This window comes from Copidosoma floridanum, unplaced genomic scaffold (assembly GCF_036245765.1).
Source record: "Copidosoma floridanum isolate Cflo_tuat_1 unplaced genomic scaffold, Cflo_Japanese_pri ptg000034l, whole genome shotgun sequence".
Lineage (NCBI taxonomy): Eukaryota > Metazoa > Arthropoda > Insecta > Hymenoptera > Encyrtidae > Copidosoma > Copidosoma floridanum.
This window is the reverse complement of record NW_028321911.1, coordinates 8,775,089-8,800,887: the sequence shown is the minus strand read 5'-3', so window position 1 is coordinate 8,800,887 and position 25,799 is coordinate 8,775,089. Positions and strand designations below refer to the sequence as shown.

General features: G+C 31.8%; 1 protein-coding gene across 4 annotated transcripts in view; it reads left to right on the top strand.

The window, feature by feature from the left end:
* The window catches only part of Lis-1 (LisH and WD40 domain-containing Lis-1), a 360,764-nt gene that overhangs the window by 151,435 nt on the left and 183,530 nt on the right, over positions 1-25,799 (top strand). For 3 of the 4 annotated variants that reach the window (XM_014349624.2, XM_089597619.1, XM_014349625.2), the window contains exon 2: positions 1,211-1,373. In XM_014349624.2, the coding sequence (XP_014205110.2) occupies positions 1,336-1,373 (38 nt within the window). In that variant the 5' untranslated portion in view covers positions 1,211-1,335. Of the gene's footprint in view, positions 1-1,210; positions 1,374-1,865; positions 1,934-25,799 lie in introns of those variants that run through there. The other variant, XM_014349626.2, reaches the window with a different exon arrangement.

Genomic DNA, 25,799 nt, shown 5'->3' with positions numbered 1-25,799 from the left:
TGGAATATCAGCCTTCAGAACACCTTTTTCTCATATCACTCTGTCATGTGAGTGATCCAAGTTGGAAATCGGCGTAGGTTGCTTGCCCATTGTAGACGGTTAAATATCATCGGTAGCTAGGATACTCAGATTCACAGCTAATAGCTCCGTTCTTGATCTACTGTCAGTGAACGTCTATGGTTATCGACGTTTTGCTCGAAAATATTACCACTAGACTCACTGACTTTGATTACAGGTGGCTTGGATTTTACTTTGACGCCACCCACTGGATCCTATTGAACGAAAGTGCGAAGGTAGCGTTTGCTGCAAAACTTTAGGCTTACTGATCACTATTAATCTAAATGCTTTCGAGAAGAAACCCTGCAAAAACCATGTAAGAAGTGTCAAGAACCAGTGTGCAAAATGTAAGTAAAATCAGTTAAAAAGTTTTTGCAGTACAATATTTTTTGGGATTTTACTTTATACATAAATTAGATTATTTATTTTTTACTGCATCCGATATCATTAATTTATAAAGATAATAATGTATTTATAAGGCTTAAATCACAGTCTGTACACTTTTTTGAAGTCTTACCTGTAGTTTCAATTTGATTATTAAAATTAAATATGGTACAAGCATTAAGTTTCTTGTTAAAGGTGCTAGTGTCACCACTAACTAATGCAGGGTCTATCAACTCCATTTTAAATTACTTAAATTTTACTAGTAAAAAAAGAAACTTCCCTTACTTAAAACAAGAGCTAGTTATCACCTTAAAATCATTCAACTTCGTATGGAACTACACATAACGAAGCTATACCATACAAAATTATCTTATTTTTGGGTAGAGTTGTGGTGAGTCGGTGGAAAGCCGTGACAGGTGGGGGTGGAGAAAGCAGAGGTTGATCTACTAAATTTTTATTAAATTGAATTTCACAGATGAAACAAAGGAAACTTAGTTTATTTCAGGGTAGAACTAAGGAGGGAGCTAGTTGTCGCTTTAAAACTATATAACTATATAATATAAACACACATGTATGTATGTATATATATATATATATATTGTTAATTTTTTACTATTTAAAACACGGTTTTTTAATTTTTAAAAAACGTTTTTATTGACTATTTAAATCTGTTTCTATGACGAAGTAATTTTTTGTAAAGCAATTAAAAATATTTTACAGAAAACTTTTATTAAATTAAAGCACTCAGTCAAGTATTGTATGTTTACAGGTACGATAGTCTACAATGCATTGAGGAAATATAAATACTTCAGCGTCAAACCTTTGATCAAATTATTTGTTTGTTTTTCGAGTCTTAGTCGCTAAGTCATTTACCAGATTATACATCCTAATATCATGAAAATGGTGTTGTCTCAGCGCCAAAGAGAGGAATTGTGAGTGTTCAAATTATTTTAAAAATATAAGTACATTCTAGAATTTCAGCTTTTTTAATATTCTGTCACAAAAATAACGACAAGAACATGTTTTAAGAAAAGTGATTCTGACTCATTCAATTCACATATATCACCTAAAAATAAAGCAGATGAGACTTTAAAGCGTTTATCACAAGTTGAATTTTCTGATGGATTCTCCTGAAAACATCAATAGACATTGGCAATAACTTTAAAATGTCTTATGCAAAATTTCAGATCATTTTACTACACCGTTTTTCAGATTATAAATATGAGTATCATGACACTCTACAGACAAAAAGCTTATTTTTGCAGACTCTTCAATGTCACAATTATACATCTTAAAAGCACGTAAAGTCTGCATAAGTCAGTTTATATATGTCATTAATACCTGAAAACGCTTTTTGTGTGTGTGTGTGTGTGTGTGGGTGGGTGTGGTAATGCATGCAAAACAGTTGGCGACACTGCCACATGCTTACTTCCCCCTCATAGTACTCTCTAATTTCCCCTCTGACTGTAATGAACGCCCTTAATGCAGTTAGGTCAGTGTAAAAATCATTTTCATGTTAATACATAAATTATTATAATTATCTATGTACTCCTTTCACTTGCTTCTTTGTCATCATAAATAATAGCGAAATCCACAACTTGATGTTCAGAAGTATAACTATTTATTTGCATAATTATTTACACAAATCAATATTTCGTTGTCCTACTGACAGCTTCTTCAGGATTAGAAATCTACAATCACAATCGAATAAAAATTTTAGTTAAAGTTGAACAAAAGTCAATATAATAGTTCACCATGTAGGTGCCAAGACAACACGTAATAGGGACACCCATGGTGCCTATATTTTCTCGTCCACATATTACATTAACTTAACTTAGTTACAATAGGCATCATGTTATTAAAAATCAGTAACATGATAATCAGAAAAATTAAAAGCAGTTCGTATCCAAAAGTCATCGTACATGGACGGTGCAAACATGTAAAGAGTAAAATGTGAATGAAGATCGGTGCACATACTTTACATACATCATAGGGAACAGTGATCAGTAAAGGAGACCCTCGGGGATATAGAAGATATATGTGTAATTGTATATGTATAGCTTATACAACATATGAGACTTTTTTTCGTTGTTTTAATTATAAAAATGTACTACTAAAACCTATAATTTAATTTTTATTTCATTCTTAATTCGGTATAAAAAATTTTTGTAAAAATTTTTAAGTTTTTTTGTATCTAATTGTTTATTAATATTATTGTTACATAAAGTTATAAAAATCATTTCAGAAAATCCACGCTTATATTTATTAGGCTCTTCATCAAGGATCACCGTTCTCCCGAATTCGAAACCCTGCGGACAGTGCGTGGAATGGCAGTACAGGGCCGACCTTTTGTCCCTGTTTTTTGTGTAACATTTGTGTTCTTGTAAACGCCGGTATAAGTGTCTCTTACTATGGCCTAAAAAAGATATTCGTGAAAAAAAATCAAACTTTGCCAGGCATTATTTGAATAATGAAGAATTAAAGTTTTGTAATTGAGTTATATGCGTTGCTTGTCTGCTACAGGTGGTGTAGGTTAAGGTAATCTGTACTATACAATGCAAAAAAAATTAAATGCATCATGAACGTCATGTTTAAAATATTTGTTCTTACGTATGTTTCTTAAACTACTTAAACATTACATTAACACTTTGTTTTAATACTTATCAGACAGTAGCACATTTACCTTAGCTTTCATACTTCCTTATCAAATTTTTGAGTTTTCAAAAAGTTTAAAATGGTATTAAGAATTTTGTTGGTTTTAATATTTTGAGATTTTTCATTAATGCTGCCTTTCAATAATTTTTCAGATTTGTCTTCTCCATGATTCTTATAGCAAGCTACTAAAGAATCATAAGTAATTCTGCAACTCATCATTCTTTCTATCATTTTTTTGCTTGCAATGCTTTTTATGCCAACATATTCTTGCAAACTCGCATTTATTCTTGCTCTTATCTCAAACTTTTCAACGGTTTTTTTGATTGATTCAATACTTTTAAAAATATCATGTGCAGTAAAAAACGTTATACTTAATTTTTCCAATAATATAACATCAAAAAGGGTATCGTAAGCTTCATCACTTGGTAAACTTAAAAATTCTGAGGCAAGTGTAGTTAATTTATAATTTGATACTTGACTTGAAAACTTTTTTCTTAATAAAGGTAAAGTATCTGAAAATCCAGTCACTATTTGCCTAAAGTCATCAATTAAATTTAATTTTTGCATTACAGGTTCGAGTCGGTTAGAATCAAATGTACAATTGTGAGCAACAACAATACATGGCTTACCCAAATTTCGCAAGTATAGTAACATCTCGGCAAAAGCAACATTTTTGCTAATAGCGTTTACTTTCTCACCTCGTTAAAACATTTGTTTTTGTACTACACTTATGCCTTTCATCTGAGATGTTTTTGGATCAATTAGAGGTGTTGGCATAATAAAACAATTTAATTAAACGGATCCAGACTTTATCGATATTTGCAGGATGTCTTTTCATACAGCTAATCCTCCTGTTTCAAGGTGAAAAAAAAAAACGATTGTTAACTCACACTTCTTATAATCACGACATTTGACTTCGAAATTCATAAAATCTGTAATAGAATAAGTTTCAATAACATTTTCTAATAAAACCATGTTACTTGTATATGTTTCTCCTTCTTCAGCCTCTTTTCGGTTTCTTGATTGTTACTTTTTAGCTTTGGACTGTTACTTTTACTTTTTTAATGCTGACTAACTTGATATTTCTTTTTTATATCTTAACAAGTTGCTTTCATTCTCAATGCGACGATTTATTACAGAGCCCGTATTTATTTGCAATGTGCTTAGAGTTTTTTTTAAGTATGATTCGCCACAATTTTTTGAGCTACTGTACAAGCAAAACGAAAATCGGCTGCTTCTGTCGTACTGTAAGAAAATCATTTTGGATTTTGGAATACACGGGCTGCAGCTACAAATTTGGACGAATTATTTGAAAGTTTCTGGAGAAGTTCTTCTAGCGCTTTATCGAGATAAGAGTTCTCCAGCCTTACAGCTCTAAAATTTTCTTTGCTGGTTCCGTTATTACACCAATCTTCACTGCCATCATGAATGTCGTACAAATAATATGGTATATGTATAATAGCCTCCCTTATTTTTGTATGATTCCCTTACTTTGCTTTATTGTATAGGTGAAGTATCTTTGAATATGCTTAATAGTTTCAGTGCTTAATTCTTTGTTAAAATCTTTCGATTTCTTATTTTATATACCATACAGTAAATTGCATACACCTCTGACTGTATGATTTATGTCAGACTGTTTCAAAATATGGTTCACACCGGCTTTTTGCAAAGCTGATGTAGAGCTATTGTTATTGTCACCAATAAAAACCCCTACTTTAAGCCTGGCATCTTTCAAATAGAACTACCACTAAAATTTGAATGGCAATCATGGGGTTTTGTGTGACCTGTTGCAACTCAAATTTCACATGATCTACGCTTCCTATTTTTGGTACAAAATTTTTTGTCGGTTATTGAACTCATGCTTTGAGCTCCAGTAGTAACTGCATTCATATACAAACACTGTCTGCACTGTTAACATAAAACAGACAACAATCTTTTTTTACTTTTTTCTTTAATATTTTGGATGAACAACTGTAATTTGCACTTAACACAAAACATTATTTCAGCCATATGTTAGAGGTTGATTACTCTGTTGCCTTTAAGAGACACTGATACTATGTCCTCCGATGTTTTGACAAGGTCTTGACTAACTGTAAACTTTTTTTCGTTAGCTTTCCCAATCTTACAACTCCGAGACTTAGTGCCGTAGACTTAGAAACATAAACTTCTTTCCACTTAAAATTAACTGGATGTATTTCTAATAACAAGAGTAAACAGTGAACAAAATGAATTTTTTGTGGTTAGAATACAGCAATAGTTTTCACGCCGCAGAGCAGAATAGCTGGCTGAGTATAATACACCTATATATACATCATTCAAAGTTTACCAACGTCCAAGAAACTGCAACGTTGTCATGTTTACTTGATTTTTTTAGACGAAATTAGCCAACAATTAATATTAAAACCAAAATTAATTGATGTAGTAAAGAAGCACTGACAAATCATTAGTGCAAAACGTGGTTTCTTGTTAAAACATGCAATAACAATAATTTTTGAAGAAAACCATTTTAATTTTCTTAAGTTGGCATCCATACTCTTGATCCATGTACAAGTATACAGCTGTCCTCTTGCCCCAGCCCCGCTCCCCCCACTAAAGCTCCCTAACCTCCTTAAGGTCTCTATTAATCTGTGTTAGATATAACTCTTGTTCCTATTTTCTCAACTTAAGCTATAAAGTCAAAGCCACTAGCTGTACAGCCCCGTTGTGTAGTTGCTACTTGAACGGGGTCGACAGCAGTGCCAACTATTTTTAAATAAAAAAATTAAAATACACCATTGTCAAGTAAGCCTTCAACCTACAAATTTCATTAGCCAATCAGTCACAAGGCTCATTTAGCTTTTACGGGTCATAAATTAAATACCCTCTAGGTTCTGATTCTACTCCAAAGATATAATAGTTTATCTTCTGATAAAGAAGTTTTTGTGCAGGTTTCACTTCAAAATCATTTTCATTTTACTACTACTACTACTACTACTACTACTACTACTACTACTACTACTACTACTACTACTACTACTACTACTACTACTACTACTACTACTACTACTACTACTACTACTACTACTACTACTACTACTACTACTACTACTACTACTACTACTACTACTACTACTACTACTACTACTACTACTACTACTACTACTACTACTACTACTACTACTACTACTACTACTACTACTACTGGAGTATTTTGTAATAACTCGTATTATTTGAAACAATCAAAGATGATTAAAGGTATCCGATTAAGAAAGTGATGTTTGCATAATGAAGGCGTACAATTTTTACCATAATATGAATTTTGAAAATTAGCATACAACAGCATCGTGTTCAAGAGGTATATACGTAGAAAAAACTTTAGTGCAGTAGTGGACATATTATAATGAGGCTACGGATACCTACCTGGCCGCCCCAAAGACATACGCACGCCGCACATAAGCTATTGTTCATGCGTAGATCAACAATACCGCAGTTGTTAAGCAGCTAACGTTTGTAAATCTTTTGTCATCCTAAAGTACATACTTCAAGGTAAAATTTAAACCCAGGTGGGTTGAAAATAATGCAGTAGCAGCTGAGTAATACGTACTCGAAAACCGTAAAAAACGCGTTTTTCCAAACTTGAAGAATTTTTTACTCAAAATCTGTGGGGTTTAGGTATATACATCCCAATTGATTTTTTGTTCAAAATGAGCTAAAAAATAAGGAGCAATTTTTTTTTTCTCGAAAAAATTAATTTTTTAAATTTGTTTATATAATTTGTTCATAATAATCGACTCCGGACTTTTTCGGGCTCGCACCCAACAGCATCGTGTTCAGGAGGTAAAAATACGTAGAAAAAACTTTGTTGCAGTCGTGGACATATAAGAGGCTACGGATACCTACCTGGCCGCCCCACTATCGCTCGCTCGCTTGTTTTATGGGCTAACTCCTCTTATAAGAAGTTTCAGTTCAAACACTACTTGCACATACCAATATTTGCCTTTTCTCTTTAATCAAGTGCTCCAACGTAACTATAGAAGTGGGAGATTGAGTTCTGTTGCGTCTTTTAAATGGATATAAGACTTAGTTCAGTGATTGAGCTACGTGTTAAAAGCGTGCATTTCAAACAAATGTAAGACTTAGTTTGATGATTCATTTGTGTGACAAAAGCTCGAGCAAACCAGGTCACTGTAGACTTGCCTTAAAAGTGAATCAAGGAAAAATAAGGAACAAGTGATTGTTGAATTCGGTTCCGATGTTAAAAGCAGCAGCCTAATGTTTATCAATGCACGAGTACTCTCGTGTAGGCTGAAAATCATTGTTACGATCAATCTTGTATGAACTTATTACTGTGTGCGCGCAATCAGTGGCTAACCAATGATTATGGAAGTAAGTCAAGTTAAAAAAAACTATAAATTGTTGAAACACTGTGAATGCAAACTTGAAACTTTATAATTTGTATTTTTTGTAAAAAGTGATTATTTACAGCCTTACCAAATTTATTGAATCGTTAGATAATACGTATATTAGTTGTTGATTAAGTTTTTTTTTTCTCTGTGACGCTTCTTTTACATCGACAATGTTCTATAGACTGTTTTCTTTCAAATGTGCTATTTATGGCTACATTGAATAAGAATTACTAGCAATATTCTACTTTTAAGCGATTTATTGGGAAAAATCAAATATACTTTTTTCCCAACCCAATATTGAATGTGACGTGTTCAATGTCGCGAAAAATTTTTTATTTATATAATATTTACATTCTTTCGCATTTATAGCACACCTTTTGTTTATAAAATGCCATAGTAACTTGTACTTTTAGACTATAAATCATATTTAAAACTCCGTTACCGACTTGCGCGCACGTTAGTATTATCATTATCGAATATCCGAACGTTGCTGCTGTTTAAAAATTTAACTCCATGACAACTAGTACAGATACTACATTTATTACACTTTTCATTAGCAATAATCAAAAAATCACTATTTATCTATCATCACAATACTTCTTCACGTAGCTTTTTCCATTTTTATTGTACAATTACCTATCTAAGACAGTGATGCAAGAATAATAGTAAACAATTCAAACTTTTTAAAAAAGAAAAACAATTTTATCTCAATAGGCGATATTGTATTTACAATACAGCTTTCGCGTGAAGACGAAATTTGAACGTGATTGTGTATTTATTGTATGGGTAAAATACGCTAGCTGGTAATAAAATGAGTCTAGTATTTACCAAGTTATAGTAATTTTTTATAGCACAGCCGACTCGAGCCTGGCCGGCACAGCAGAAAAGCTTCTCCCACCATACGTTCCTTCCCCTATGCTAGCTCATCATGGCGCCCGTAGCCGCAAAACGGATTTTTTGAGAGCTTGCCGACATGATGTGTATTTGTACACTGCAAATCAAAGAGTGTAATTTTCTGTAACTTTTTTTACTTGCTTCTAAGTGGGTAATTTTATACTTTTTAGGTATTTATTTATGATTTACACATAACAAAATGTGTTAAAACAACTCCTTTTTCAAAGTGTAAAGCAAAAATACACACTTAAGAAGTATAAAATCACCTACATACAAAGTTTCTAAATAGTATTACGGAAAATTACACACCTATGTGGGTTGAAATTATACGCTTCAATTTGCTGTGAAATGATAATTGTCTCGTAGAGAAACATCTGCAGAATACATATCGCTTTGAAAATCTTAATTTGGCCCATTTTTAGCGATGTCTCTACCATTTTCGCAAAACACCTTCTTTCACATTTATGCAAATTGTAATGGAACTTATGAAGCATTTTGAAACAAATTTATCAGAGCTAGGTATTTGAAATATCTACGATTTAAGCATCAAAAAAGTTTTCTAAGACCACTAAAAGCCTTGTCAATCATAATCAAAAAGTGACCATTTTGGGCGGTTTTTATTTTTTTGTGGAAAAAGTTGGAGACCTATTTAGACTCAAAAAAACTTTTTTTCTTCGTTTTTTCAAGCGCTATTCCAGACTATCAAAAATCGCAAAAAAACTGTTTTACAAACCTTTTTAACGTTTTTTCACATAATTCCTCTGAAAATTTTCTTTCCAAAAGTACACTTAGATATTCATGTTATTTTTCTATTGTTATCGCGTCAAAAATGCTTTTTACATTTTGTGTCTACTTTTCGTGTTCATATTGGTATTAAATTTGAGAGTTAATCATTTTAATAATACTTTTATTAGTTTTCCATGTACTTTTAATTGTACAACTACTACAGTATTACTGATGTTAAATCTTTTTTTTTTAATTATGTATAATTGACATCCATTATCACAATAACTTTTAATTTCTTGCTAATTTCCAATATTGTTATAATTAATTTCTCGAAGTGTACAGATTTGAGAATTTTCTTGCAGAGAAAGAGTCATAATATAAATGGATGTTTCCTTATAGTTTTGTTCGTTGCAACTAGGATATCTAATTGTTACGTTTTGTATACATACGTATACGTCGTATACTCACTTATAATAGTAACTCATTCATCTGCAGCTATTCGCTGTGTGCTTCTACTGTGCTACCCTTATTGTAAAGAATTTCTTCTGTTCAATCTTACGGAGCAAAAAATTTTGTGTGGATGCAGTCAGAAAAAGTTCTTAACATCCTCATAAGGATACTAATTAAAGTGACAATTAGTGCCAAATGATAGGTACGTAGCGAATATTTATAGTCTAGCCATTACTAACACTAAAGGAAATAAAATAAAAGGCTGTATGAGTACTTTTATGGACTGAACATCTTGTTTATTATATTTTAAGTGTTTTGTAGCCAATTTTTCTACTAAAAATCATTATTTAGCATATAAACTATCACTACATTAAAATAATTCGGATAAAATACTATATGAAATATTTGTTTCCATTGATTGAAAATCCTCACTTAGAAGATGACGTGTAAAATATCTCAATGAATTTTTTACGTAACCTTTATAAGACGACTGAAAGATGTCTTTCAGAATAAATTATTTAGGTAAATGAAAGCCAACGTCAAACTAAATTAATATTTAGTTTTCAATGTTTTTTTATAATAATTCCAACCACAATCATTGTTCAAGTCATTTGTTATGTGGATCTGAATAATGATTGGATTTGTAGTTTTTTATAAAAATTATAATAGCTAAATTTTCATTCAGTTTGACGTTGGTTTTAATGTAATTTAAATTTCAGTCAGTTGAAAATTAAACTAAGTTAACGTCATCTTAATACTTTCATTTCAGTATCAAACTCTTAAATTCAAATTAGATAAAAACATTCGCATTTACGATGTATTATATAACATTTAATAACTTTCATATTAAATCTTACAGAATTGTAATTAAGTTTTAACGAAGATCACAGTAGAAATTTTAAAAATATGATTACGTAATTGACTTACTATCGGTTACACTAGTAGATATTTTATTTACTCGCATTATTTATAATTTTTTACACTAGTATACATTTTGTTTACTTGAATTAATTTAATATTGCTTTCCTTATCACTCAAAGTCGTTTTTCATCACTGTATTTTGACTTGTGAAAATCAGCTATTAATATTATTATTAAAAATAGAAAAGAAACATGACTAAAAATCTTCTATTTAATTAAATTTTCCACTTTTTTGATTATGACAATCCAACTGTTCTAATTTGTTATGACGGTTTCGATGATATCTTACACAATCGCTTGACCTTCGAATCCAGGTCAGGATTCGTTGGCTGATTTTATAATTGGTTTGTAATTATACTGCCCACAAATCACTGTTAGCAACAGTCTTGGACATATTAGCTCCACCAAAACTCTCTATTTTCTGAACTTTAATGTTACATGCATGCTTTAGGTAATTGTGTTAAAATTATGTTGTAATTAACCCCGAAATAATATACTTACAAATTGTACTTTAAGTTAATTGTTTTTTTTTAATTCCAGACTTAATCTAAATTTTTTAAAGTCGTTTGGTCTTTAATTGGAAAGTTGGGGAGAATACTTTTTTATGAATGTTGACTCGGAATTTTGTTTGATGATTTGACTAACCCATTTCTAGGAGTTCATCCACTTTACATATATATAAATGTCTGTGTGTATGTATGTTCACTATGTATTTCAAAGCTACTTGACCGATCGGGATGAAACTTTAGGAATATGTTGTGTAAATATTGGCGAAGGTTTCTGACACAGTACTGCTGCTTATTTATTACCTTTTTTTGAGCTGCATCAGTACATCTTGAAAATGTGAAACGTGGACAACACGTGTATTTGACAGTGGTTAATGTATGTGAAAGAGCAACATCACCACCAGCCACAACTTTACCAAGTTTGCCAAGAATTAAATCTTCTTGGAAACAATGCTGATTGGGACATAACACTGGCTGATACATCAAATACAGATCATCCACGTCAAATATGCACAGTGTATGCGATCATTTTTATAACGTGTTTCCCATCAAATCCAAAAGATCTTTGAATAAATTACAAATACTATATAAGCGAAGATATTTTAGAATGTTTGTGAGTAATGAACCATAAACAGAGATGGAATTCACACCAAACATGTATAATAAAGCATTGGTATAGATCGAACACATATATTTGGCAATCGTTAACAAGAGATTGATTCGATTGGGTATATATGACTGTACTTTCTAGATGCACCAGATGGCACAGGAAAAATATTTTTGATTTCACTCATTCTAGCAACTAGCACTCAATTTATATCAAAACTAATTCAAATTTAATTTCTCATATTGAGTTTGCTTAAAATTATATTGTTTTCAAAATGGCAGCAACGCGTGACGAGTAAGCCAGTGATATTTAAAAATAATTTCCTACAACTTCCTGCAAGGTTTATGTCAAGATATTACAAAAAAGTACTAATTATTATCAGGCTGCTCAATGAGTATATTTATACACAAAAGATTTACTAATAATTGTCAATAAAGCACAATATTTACCACAGAATTATTCTGTGACATAAAGCTGTTTTTTCACTTCAAGCAGTTTACCCGTTGATGCATTATCTTGTTTTCTTTTTGTAGGGCCAACAGTGTTTTTACTGCGTTTTTGGTTCAGATTTTTATCAGTTTGTTTATCTGACACTTCATATGAGGCATCTACTGGAATATTTCCTCTACTTATGGCACTGACATACGGTTCTCCATTATGATTCACATTGCTATTTATATGATTTTTATCGAACATTGGCTAATCTATTTAAAAAAAAAAGAATTACTTCAATTACTACGTACTTAAATACAAATCAATATTTACTTGAGATTGATATTCCTGTGGCCTCTGACTTATCAGCATTCGAGATTATACTGTTGGGTATGGGCATTAGTGTGGGTGGGGTCCGAAATAACGATAGTTCACTTCAGTTTTGCAGTAAAACTATGAATGTTCATTTTAGCAACGTGTATTCAGACGATAACAATAGCTCAGTGCAGCGACTGTTCATTATTTCGACAGCCAATCACGAAGCAGTATAAGAAGAAAGTCAAAGTAAACTGCCTTGTGATTGGCTGTCGAAATAATGAACAGTCGCTGCACTGAGCATCGTTGTCATCGGAATACACGTCGCTGAAATGGACATTCATAGTTTTACTGCAAAATTGAAATGAAGTGTCGTTATTTCGGACCCCACCCATTAGTGTAGACAATTGCGGATTAACAGTAGGATTTTCCATGTTTCTTAAATGTTGCAACGGTACGGAACCTACTAAATAAAGAATTTTCTTATTTTAATATATTATTTATAATGTATTCATATTTTAAACAATCCACAGAACTCATGTTAAATAACCTTTGGACTTATCAATAATAGATGCTCCAAAAGTAGACAAGCCAGAAAAATGAAAATTTATTGGAAGCAAGGAGGCACTTAATACTGAAGTATTTGATTTAACAAATAGTTATTATATATTATCGGTCGTCACTTGATGAAGATCCATATCAGATTAAATGAAAAAGTAGACTTATTATACTGTCGATCTTCACTTTATTCGTTAAAAACGTGTTACAGCTGTTTCGGTATCACAGTACCTTCGGCAGACAGATGTACATCAAGACTTAATAATATACAGCGTTCTCTCAAGAACATAGACGCTGCGCCGTGGTCGACAATCAGATAACAGGGTTAATTATATTGGGTACTTTCTCAGCACCCTAATGGCACCGGTGAACAGAGCACTCTGGTGAGGGAGGTGTGAAATAAACTGTAACAACAATAACTAACACTTCACTCTAATTTTAACAACAACGAAAAAATATAAGACTTTATTGTAAGATCATAAAAAAAAATGAAAAAGTAATTTGGAGTTTAATAATTACAAAAATATTAGCAGCACTTAATTATAAAACACACAATTAAACTGAAATAACCAATTAGTTAACTGTACAAAAGTTTGAGTTAACACTACACTGTGAGTATTACTAACACATGTATGTACACTTGAGTCTATGTGAGATGCTAAACTTCACTTGTAACTATAAGTTTTCTTCTGAGTTTATCTGTTGAATTAAATCAAGTTTCTGTGCCACGAGTATAACTGGTGCACACTTCTCTGAACTGCACAACAAGAGCAGTGCAATTAGCATGTGCAAATCGGAGCAGGTGTGTAATGAGCTTCTTGTGTATAAATCCTCTTCTTACATGTACACGGCACCGCCGTGAAAGGTATTATTGAACTTTAAATTTTTACTACTGAATACACTGGCTTATTAAACTACTCACTCTGCAAAATGCAAACACTAATGTTATATTAACATGAATGAGTGTTACTTTGCTCACTACAACGATGTTGAGAATAAACGCCGATAAGCAGAGAGTTTACACGTGGCACAAAGAGAGTAATGGCTGACCAAGAGTATGCCTCTATGTGATTGCTATCTAGCGTCAACTGAACTGTAGCGCATGTGTCTAGTAGCCAACGCAAGAAGACACACATACAATCACTCACACACGCATGATAGCCAATCTAAGCTCGGCCACACACTGCCGACACATAAAAGCAGAGGGCATGCGGGAGCAGCTTACTGCCAGTGTATAATACACTTGCACACTGACTGTGACTGCCAGTTATACTTTTCTAACAGGTAGTATTACGAGCATTTTTTTGATAGTCGGTTTGTACTTCAGTATGCAACAAAGGTAAGATAACTAAGATAACTAAGGTAAGATGACTAAGATAAGATACCACAATTTTTTTTTAAATGTTGCTTGCTAGCCACTCTTCAAAATTATTACTTTGGATGGCTGTTTTATTTATACGTAAGAACTGAGAGTCTACTGGACAATTGTCTATACTCGTGCAGTTCATAAACTTATATATAAGAATAACAGGAACATCATCATAATAACAAATGTGCTCAATAAGAACTATTGTGTTATCTGTCAGGAAACAACAGTTGTAGGATATGGTAGTGCATAATTCATAATTTTCAAACTGATTTGATTTATGACTTTTATAATATCCCACAGGAAGCTTAGCATTAAAAAATTTTTTCAGCAATGGTTACTTTAAAAGACGTCTATTGTTTGCATTTATTTTAACTTGTGTTTTTTCATTTAACGTATTTATTATTTGAGTCAAAACAGATGAACCTTTTCTGACTAATTTTTAATTTGCTGTAAATAATTTTCAAAAGCTATTACATACAAATTTTCTAATCGACCAAATTGCATGATGTCATCACTTATATAAAGAATGCTGTGGACGTTGTAGATTATATGATGATTGTCATAGAATGTTTTCATAAAATCTATGTAATGTTCTTGTAATGTCTTGGCATACTCATTATTTTCTAGACATATATGTTGATCGTATAAGATGCGTAAGGCACAATGAAGCAAATTCAAATGATACGGAAATGTATTATTTGTACTCTTTATTTGTACGAACTCTTGAAATAAAATAAAACCTGTATATGCACCAGCTAATCGTAGTTCTGTCGCCTTGAATCGATATATTACACTGATGGATCTAGTCTTGCGAATAAAATTCTTAAGAATCCTTTTTCTATAAGAAATATACTCTTTATCCAACTGTGGGATCTGATCGTCATCGTTTTGGTATACAGCTCTAAAAATAGCTTTAAATACTTTTTCATCACCCCTTCATCCAATAGATACATAGGGTCTAGTTAGACCTGCTTGATTTAACTAATTATACCTTATAACGGTGAAACAGTATTTATATATCCAACAGGAACATTTATTCTGAAATTGCCGCGAGTTCTTAAAGAGAGTTATTTTCCAAGAAAACACATCTGTGTGCAATAGTTTGTCCCAATTATGTAATTCCAGTTACACATGTTTTAATTTTTCTACATGCATAATACGTATGCAAACATACAATTTTTATTTATTTATATTTTTTTTTTCAAAATCCTTATCGAAGATTTATTAAAATTATCTTAGAAGAATTTTGAACAAGATTTTTTGCATTAAATAACTTTCAGACGTCTTAAAGCAGATTACTTTAACGAATTTCTGAAAAACATCATTAAGGTGTCTTAGACTTTACTTTACGATGTCTAGTGAAAGACAATTCATCAGACGTCTTTCGAACTTTGTAAGTTGGGTTATACTCTGTTTATTCTGTCACATCCATTGCTCATGCTGGAGCTTCATGCTCAGCTTGCATATCCGTGAATGTTGATCTTTGAACCCAAACTTACAAAGGCTTCTTAGCTACAGTTTGCATAAATTTGTGTGATTAAATAAGTATTTTATTATGATTAATTTGTTATTTAATTGCGATTCAAATTAGGAGCGGCGTTGGCTGTGTGGTAAGCGTGCTTGCTACTGATACAACGCTGTTCTAGGGGACGTGGGTTCGATTCCCGGTGAGTGCAGATTTTTTCAAAAACTGTTTTCACCGGAAAAAGTTCCTATGTATCCCCGGCTGTTTCGGGGCGGGTTTTTCTGTGGAATTTTCCTTCAGAGTAATTCCAGGATTTTTTCCTTGCTCCACAGGTCTTCGGGCCTGGGTGAATGCGAAACAGTGTTAGGGCCTAATAGGTAGGGATTAGCGGGCCCGATGCCAGGCAGGGATCGCCGGCCTTACCGGCGAGGAGTGGCCCCTGAAACATGAGGCTTCTCCGGGGATGCTAATTAGCCTGGTTTCGATGCTTCGGACCCGGCTACACAGTGGCGAGTTGACCCGATGCACTTCCCCCCGGTGCAGAGAGTGTCAGCTTAACTGACAAGGTGTGTTACACCGGAGATACTTCCACTGTGCCCATGGTTAAGATTTGTATGGTATCAATTAAAGAGAAGATTTGGGGTAAATGGGTGTGGCAATACACCCCCACACATAGGTGGTGAGTGGGTGGCCTCGGCGACTGGGCCAGTAGGCTGTCGCGGTAACCCGATAAAAAAAATAGAAAAAAAAAAAATTGCGATTTAAATTTTAAATCATAAGCTACATGGTACCTCATGTTTCAAAAAACTCGTTCCTTTTAATATTAAGAAGAGTTTGCAGTATTATTTAGTAAGAAGTGGAAGGGAAGCGGCTTGCGTAGTTTGGTCCATTTGACCACGAATACTTTCTTGCAACCCAAAAAAATCAATATCAATATTTCTCTCACGTTTAACTGTAGTATTATTGAAAGTGCTTTATAATATTACTGTTAAAATTACTTACTAAGTTTTACAACAATAATTTGTGTCTAAGTAACTTTATTGAGTAATTTTTAGATTAGCAAAGAAAATCCTGATCGTCTTACTCTCTGAATTTTTTATTATTACTTCCAAACAAATTCTTATAGATGTGTGAATAATATTTAATCGTGATTTAATCTTCATTTTAATCTCAAATCATACACTACTTGGGTGTCTTCCTTTTCAACTAAAAAAATATTCTACGACTGACGTCTAATTAAGGTCAATTTTTTTTTAGACATGTGTAATGTCATTTAACTTAACGTAAGTGTAAGTGTGATTTACTCCTAATTTAAATCACAATAAGTATTTTAATTACACACTTCATAAAAACATAGGCAAGTTTTTTTGTTCAATCAATACATTATTGAACTTACTTACCAAGTGACGCAGGAGTGCCACATACTCGAACTTAAAACAGACAGAGCCTGGGTGACACCGTTCACTATTAACTTTTATATTTGATTTTTGAATTTTGAAATGATGAAAAAAATATCTATCATTGTTGTATCTTTGATATTTCGGTGGCGTATTGCTTTGCGTACCTTGAAGTATAATTTCCAACCAATAGATTATGAAATAAGTCCTTTTAAGATGATAAAACAAATATGCATACAGCCAGAATGATTAATAAATATAAAAATTATTTTTTCTCTCAACTATTAATGAAAGGTCCCTGAAGTTAACCGCAAGTAACGATGAGATTTTTTACTTTCGATTCGTAATGCCGTCCAAAAACTTTATGAAGATAGTTATTTAATTTATTTAGAATAAATAAATTATTGCCATAAAAATATTAAGTTTTGAAAAGCAACTGTGAGAGGTAGTAAATAACAATTTTATAATTTGGTCGACTATAACATAAATTTGTCCAATTTTGTTCTTTGAGAATTCTAAGGGTCGCTAAACACGATTTTGCAGTCGGCAACGGCCTCCGAAGCCCCTGAGGCCCAGGGTAATCGTCAAACACATTCTCTTCAAGAGTTTTGCTTCTAATGAGATTTTATAAATGTATAAAACACAAAAAAAAAAATATTTATTTGGAGGATTACTGAACACGATCATGCAGTCAGCGACGGCCGTAGAGGTAACTTCAGCCTAATGTCATGTGTGCTTGTCTCACTATTTCTTAATGAAAGTTGCGCTGGTAAGATTCAATCTTATTTAGTCAGAGAAGTAGAAAGGATGTATATCAAATAGCATGGCAGCAACTACGCTTGTGTTTATGGATAATACTGATATCTCTTCCTTTGCATGTTATGTTTTATCATCCATCTGGAAATAACTTGATATTCAGTCAAAAAATTGATTAAAATTCGTAGTTTTATTTGGCTAACAGTTTGTTCTACAAATATTCCGAGGTAACTGGGTACGACAATACCGTGCGTAAAAAAAAATCAAATTTATTTATAAAAAATTAGATCACTGCAACAAAAAACATGAAAAAACAAGATGGATGTGGTGGGGTTGCTGGCTGTGCTGTTGCTATAACTTGTACATTAGGTGCTAAAGCCCAAGGGTGATCAAAGAATAATACCAGCCTTAACCCTTAAACGAATTGAAAAACCATATTATTCGTGGAGATCCGAAGTATTTTTGTCATTTTATCTCTTAACGAGTATTGTTAGGGTTTAAGAAGTGCCATGTGATCAATATTACGTACCAGCTGTACCCGAAATTAATGAATAGAAAATAAAAAGTTGTTGCAGAGAAGTGCTAATTATAGCTAAATTAAAATTTGTTACTTATTTGTAAACAGACCTCTGAAAAAATTGATTTACTAACATACAAATAATATCTACTGTAACTTTGCTATTTTAATTGTTTTTATAATACTTCATAGTACACACTAAAATTGCGGCAATTTTCTAATTGGCAAAAAGAAGTATAATAACCTTTTTATAATAACTATAACTAATTTTTTTATTATATAATCATTATAATGGCACAAGTGATTAAACAGAAATAATTATTAAAATATTGTACTTGCACTACGCCAAGAAAACATATAACGTCAACAAAACTAATGTTTTTATAGTATTAATAAAAAAAAAAAAAAAAGAAATTAACAAATTATTCTGTAAACCTCAATGTTTAATTTTAATAATTATAAATTGCTTCAAGAAATTTATAACAAAGAAGTGAAATCTCTATAAAAAAAACTCACTTTAGCCCAATGTTAAAGGTTAGGCAAGTTGAATGTGTTTTGTATCCATTCAGTAGAGAGCCATGACTACCAAGTTAATAATGTAATACAGTTTTACCTATCTAAAAAAAACATAACCCAATAACTAATAACGAAGTACAATGGTATCTAATACAGAAATGTTACTTTTATGGCAGTAACTCAATAATTCTCAATGGTTTATGAACTACGTTTAATATTTTTAATGTTACTTTTGCAAAAGACTTACACGAAATAAAAAATTCAAAACGTAAAGAAATTACTTTAAAATTGTATAGTTTATGGCCATATCACAGAATTATCATTCATAAGCCAGTGGGCAGTGGGTGCTTGAGTACCCAAGTAAGAAGTTATATTTCTGCAAAATTATATGGCAGATAGTATAATTATGAATGTAAATATACCTTCTATGAAATAATATTGTATACAAAGGAGGTACAATTGTATCACTGAAATGAGTATACCTACTTTAGTTGGGTGTGGTTTAAATAAATATTTTAATATTTTATAATTGAACAATTATAAACAATACGTTATGGCACAATAGAATATATACAGTATGAAGACTAGCCAGTACGAGACTGTGCACTTTCATCGAATCTTCCGATGATTTCTAAACAACTTTCTACTGCCTACGCTGATTACATCTGTAACGTCACGCTTACATTTATAACATACGCTCACACACTTATTCTGAGTCCATATTTAATATTTAAAATATAATTGTATCTCAAAATTTGCGACAAACCATCCTGTCGTACCGCTTTCCTTAATAGAAAAGTAGTGCATGCCAGTGAATGTTCCTTCAGGACGTTCAGGGCTCATAGGTTTTTTTGACAAATATTATTCAAGCATCAAAAGTATACTGAAAGTACCATAATAAATACCCAAAAAATTGCAGATTGTTCAACTATACCCTCTTTCACACGTTTAATTTTAAAAATTTGCATGAAAATAATGAAAAAATGCAAAAAAAATTGTAGAAACAATTATTTATTTATTTTAAGAAAACAAATTACTGATAAGTGAATAAATTTTTATTAATACGCATGAAAGCTGGTTTGCTAATATATATTAATTCCCATTTTTGAAAAAACATGTACCAAAAAATATGATTTATGAAACAAATTATTTATTTAATAAACGTACAATAAAACTAAATAAATGAATACACTGTTACTAAAAATTTACATTAAAAATAAGTTACGAACTGTAATATATCATGAAGTAATCTATTACCCATTGTTGGGGCCGCTTATAGCACAGCGGGTTAGGGCCTTGGCTAATGCGCAAGAGGTCGGGGGTTTAAGTCTTTTCAGAAACTGTTTTTTTTTTTTTTTTTCATTAATAATTTGTTAAAAGAATGAAACAAAGGAAATTCATACTATTTGCTGTAGTGTTGTGTCATGAGGTTGTGAAGTGTGGTGTAGAAGGAATGGAAGTACGTCAAGAGGGGCGGGGTGAAGGGGAAGAATAAAGCAAAATCCACTTCCTTTACACTTTTTCTCAAGGTCACTAATCTCTGTGAGGCAAAACATGTCTGTAGAAGTATAACTTCAAAAATGATAAAGTAATAATTATCATCTTAATTATTGTAGGTAAGAGATTAAAAAACAAAATTAAAGATTAAACGAAAAAAAGAATGTTTTTAACTACTATCCTACATCTTCAGCTATTGCAAGACTTTAATAAGTTATATATTTTGACACAGAAAAATAAAGTACACAAATAGATAGTGTTATTAATATTTATGGATTTTACTATCTGTTCACTTAATTTTTCCTTCACATGACAGACAGTCCTGTGTATTACAAAAAATTGCCATTACTAGCTTATTTGTTATTATCTTACACTTAACAGTAAATAACAAAAGAACTCTGCCTCTGGAATTAGCAAGTCTTTCTACTTTTACTCTTTGTTTGCTGTAGATCTGGCCAGCCTTTAAAATTCCCGGCTGTATTTACGCATCCCTTCATCCAAATCACCTTTTAACAGCCTGATGAGCCTTTCTCTAACTGTTTCCTTCCGATTTCCTAATTCTGAACTAACAAACTCTCTTGTCACTTTTTTGTTTATTTTTTTTTTTTGCTGCCCTACAAACAAAAAGAAGCTCTAATGTTTTTTTTCTACAGCAAACACTACAGTCTACGTTCTGAAACTCTTTGTTGCCTGCCCTAACTACACTTCCACATCTCAATTTTACCCACTGTTCTTTAATTCCGCCTTGTCGTTCACTGTCACATCAATATTTCTTAATGCCTAGTTCTTCTTTTATGTATTTGTAATACTCACAATATTTAAACATGTCAATACTGTTCCAATTCATTTGAATTTTCTGGTCTGATTTAATTTTCACTCCCTCTTTCTTTTTTTTTCTCCGAACCGCCGTGATCCCTGCACCTAAAACAGTCTAGATATTCGTTCTCCTACACTAATTTCTTTGAATGCCTTCTCTGTAGTTTTATCCCACTTTGTAGCGTTTTTGTTATTGATTCTTCTAATTTCGCTTGGTATCGTACTGTTGGTGAAGTAGTTTATCTTTCATCCCAATGAGACTGAACGGCTTCTACCACCCAACAAATAAGTGCGACACGACGAAAACTATTCGACTCGGCAGCTGCTTGCTGGTTTTGTTTTTCTTCTAAGACAGGTGTAAGGGCCTTGTACACTTTTTCATCTAAAAATGATACTACATCACAAAAGCCTCTATTAACGAAAAACAAGTTTCCTTTGTTTAATATCTGAACCAAACCTTCAACGTTCAACCTTCAATCGAAGCATCTTTTTTGATATCGTAATATGGCCCCACAATGTCCACCATATAACCATTTGTAGTACAGATGATTGATGGCTTGCACAACGGAACTTTTTTTTGTTACTTCTGTTTTGATATCTAGGATAGATACCGTCACATACAAAAGCATATTTACTATCAATATTATATAATCCTCTAGCAATTGGTGCAGTGTTTTTAAGTAAAACATTTCTATTAAAACTTTGTATATCAATGGACATTTTTCTATGTACGTCATTATTTCAAGTAATTCTAGAAGTTGTTTGCAATGTAAGTCTGTAAAAGTGAATAGACAATCTTCCGATATAGTGAAATCACTTATCTGATCCGTAAATTCTTGATCACAAGAAACACTTGAACCATCCATCATTTTTGTAAGCTCTTCAATTTCAATGCTACTACTGGAAAGACACGAAACGGATATTCTGAATTTTATATTTGTAAAAGCGCTTTTTAAACAAGTATTTTGGAACTTTTTTTAAACGGTTATCTTTTAAAAAAAATTCGGGCTTGTGCAAAAATTTGTTTTCTTGCTTCAAAAGGAACAATTATATAACCAAAGCATGTATGGCATACAAACAATAATCGTAGGTAGAAACAGGTCCTTAGAACGGTAGCTCAACGTATTTTATTTCAGGTATTACTTTAATGTTGTATTCAACAACTGAACCAGAGAATGATTGTGAGTCTAACCTGAAACTTAGCAATTTATGGCTTAGTGATTGCCGTTCCAAAACATACAGTTCATTTTGAAGCTCACTTCTTCTGTTTTCTAACACAGTGTATATGTAACGTGAACAGCATTAAGAACACACAAAACTATTGTGGAAGAAGTTCTTAGGCCTAATTTCTTTTTGCATGGATTCCACATTTTGCTCATTGTAACGAGCACGTTTTGTCAATATAATTTTTGACAAAATCTAGTAATTTAAGGTAATGAGTTTAACCACAAACATTAGTCTGTAAAAATTGCATAGTAATATTTAAGTAAAGAGAGTGGCCAAAATAATGTTTAATAACGAGAAAGTACATGTATAAAAATGAATAATGACTATGCACCGTTTGTACTACAGTTTAATCTCAGTAAGAGTACATGTGTTACAAATAGAGAAAGCTCACTGTCATCGTTTTCGTTGTCAGGGTTGGTACATTTTTGATGAGCATTAGTACAACTGGATGAGCTATCAAATCTGATTGTGAGCATCAGTTGTTGATCGCTCAAATCCTTTAGCTCCAATTTATGTGGAATGGCTTCACATAATTTTTTAGCAGTTATATCAAGATTTCGTAAAGGTATGAACGCTTCAACTTCAAATAAATGATCTTCATTAGGAACACATTCATCCATAGCGTTATTTATTTTATATGGTGGATGTATAAATAAATTCTTAGACATGGCGTAATTTCGTAAAAGTTGGTACTGCTAATTCCTTACTGTGTACTACTTTAATAATACTTTTATTATTCTGCGTCGCTGTATCGTTTTGTCGGTTTTATATACCTCTAGTGCTAATTGTAAGATATCAACATTACCTTCAGATAAGTCAATGATTTTATTGGCTTGCTTATACTACACTCGTTTGCATGCATTTTGGGTATTTACTCGTTTTCTCCCTCCCTTTGTACTATTAGGCCGTAAAATTTTTTTTGTTCGGCCTGGACTGGTACTGCTACTTTTTCTACTCTTTTTTTCCAGAGATTTCTTGGCATACTATTAAAATATATTTTAAAAAAACAATAATGGTGTAGAACAACTACACTGAGAGAATGATTTGTTAGTAATTAATTTCATATGTTAACTATTAACTTACGTATAATACGTATCCCCATTGGTGCCATCTGACGTGGGACAGGTTCAATCTAAGTATTGCATGTTAACTATTAACATGCCATCTGTGTCAGTTAATATTTAAAAAGTTATATAGAACATGTGAACTTATGTTCTGTTTACATACTTGTACGTTTATAGTAAACAAATCCTTCTCTTAATGTAGCCTACTTAAAAAAATTAGAAGACACATCGAGTTAACGGTAAAAAAGATACATCGATGTGATGTAGAAAAACAAAACAAATCAGTTTGGGATGGAAAAAAGGTGCATTGTACAACTTTTTTTTCAAATTACATTTTAATAGACCTCATTTATTTTTTAATATTTTTTGTTTTACTATCTGGCAAAAAAAGGTACTGTCGAATGTTTTTATTGGTTACAGAAAAAGGATCAGGATTCTTATTTACAATGGCCTGCGGTCAAATTCTCTAAAACTTTGGATTCTAATAATACTCGATGAGTAGATAAGAAGTCTGAATGACCACTAAATCGTAAAAACTCATTTTCTCGTGATATAACCTTTTGAAGTTGTGTTCTCTCGTAAGGACTTTTATGGGAGCACAATATACTTACGTATAGCTAGTTTAAGTTCATGTATATATATTATTTATTAATGAGTCTATATTGCGTGAGTGTGTATGTGTGTTGGTATTTATTGGTCATTAGGTTTTAGTTACTTAGAATAATAAAAATATTTAGTAAATAAAAGAAGTAACTCAGTGCACTCCGTAGCTGCATTCGCCCTACCGAATTTAAATATAGATATACATTTTGCACAACATGTATGTATATATAGTATAGTGTAAGACCAACCCTGCTTATTTGACCAGTGATTAAATCGGGGAATTCGATAAGTTGTGAGATATATCGTGTAATCGAAAAAGGTGTTTTGGTTTTTTTAAGTTTTTTGCTTGTAAATATGGAAAAGAGGTTAGGTTGATGTCAAGTTACTTTAATTTTCCAATTATCGAATTCCCTGATTAAACCTCTGCAAGGGTCTGATTTCGAGCTGTCGATAGATCGCAAAAACACTTTTTTGGCGATAGTCCTTATGAAATGACCAGAAGTGATGACTGCGCATGCGTGGTCTAAGAATTATCAAGAAATGGTTCAGTTATTCGATATGTTGCATACCTGAATGATAAGGTAAATGTCCCGATTGTGAGACAACGTCCCAATTAATGGGATGTTTTGAAATTAATTAATATTTGAATAATAGAGAAGATATAGGATTGTGAAAAAATTTCGTTATATTATACGTGGAAACATTTATCATACATCTTATTTTCAAAGCCATAGTACGTATGGAATATTACGAAAAAAATGTTGATTGCAACTCTGCCATTTTAGTACTACGGGACATATGAATCAGCACCTATTTTGACTGTCACTTTACTGAATTTTTTCCTAATTAAATTGAATTCTTTGTCAAGATATGTTTTTTTTTTTTCATGAACTTAAGTATTCCTGAATATATTTAAAAATAAAGATCATTATTTTTAATGCGGATTTTTTATTTATAACAATGTTTCAATATACGCACATCTAAAATTTGAAGGTCCCAGTTAATGGTACAGCATAACGCATGTACCGTATTTACATACACATCATATTTATGCCTTTGGCCTGATAAATGAGATAAAGCAAAGTTGTTGTTTTTACTTGCAAATCTTTTATTCTGTAAATCAAAGTAAATACAGTGTATTTTGATCAATTTTAAAGTTATTGCAACTGATATCCAGTTTAATAGTAAGCTAATTATTGAGATACAGTAATAAATCGTACACATAACTTTAAAAGTGAGCAGTCATAAAACTCTTTATTTTATAAGTACCTACTTAATTGACAATATTTATTGATTTTAGTTAAAAAATGAAAGAAAAAAAGAGAGAAACGACTGACAGAAAAATAGCAAAAAAAGTCGCTTCTAGAGGTATAAATAAAGTAAAATGTATGAAAAAGAAATTTATTCTACAATTTTTTTAGTCTATGATTTTTTTACTCCAAACAATTTTTTAATAACCACAACGTATTATTACAATAAATATTTTATCGCACACTTTTTACGTGCAGACAATCAGACTATACAATCAATTTATTCATTCGAAATCCACAATTCTATTATTTTATTGTAACTTTTATTTTATTATATGACGTAAATTGATTTTAGTATATAAAAAAAAGAGAAAAAAAAACAATTAAAAGAGATAAAAAAAGAAGAGGCTTAAAAAAGTTACAAGAACAAATC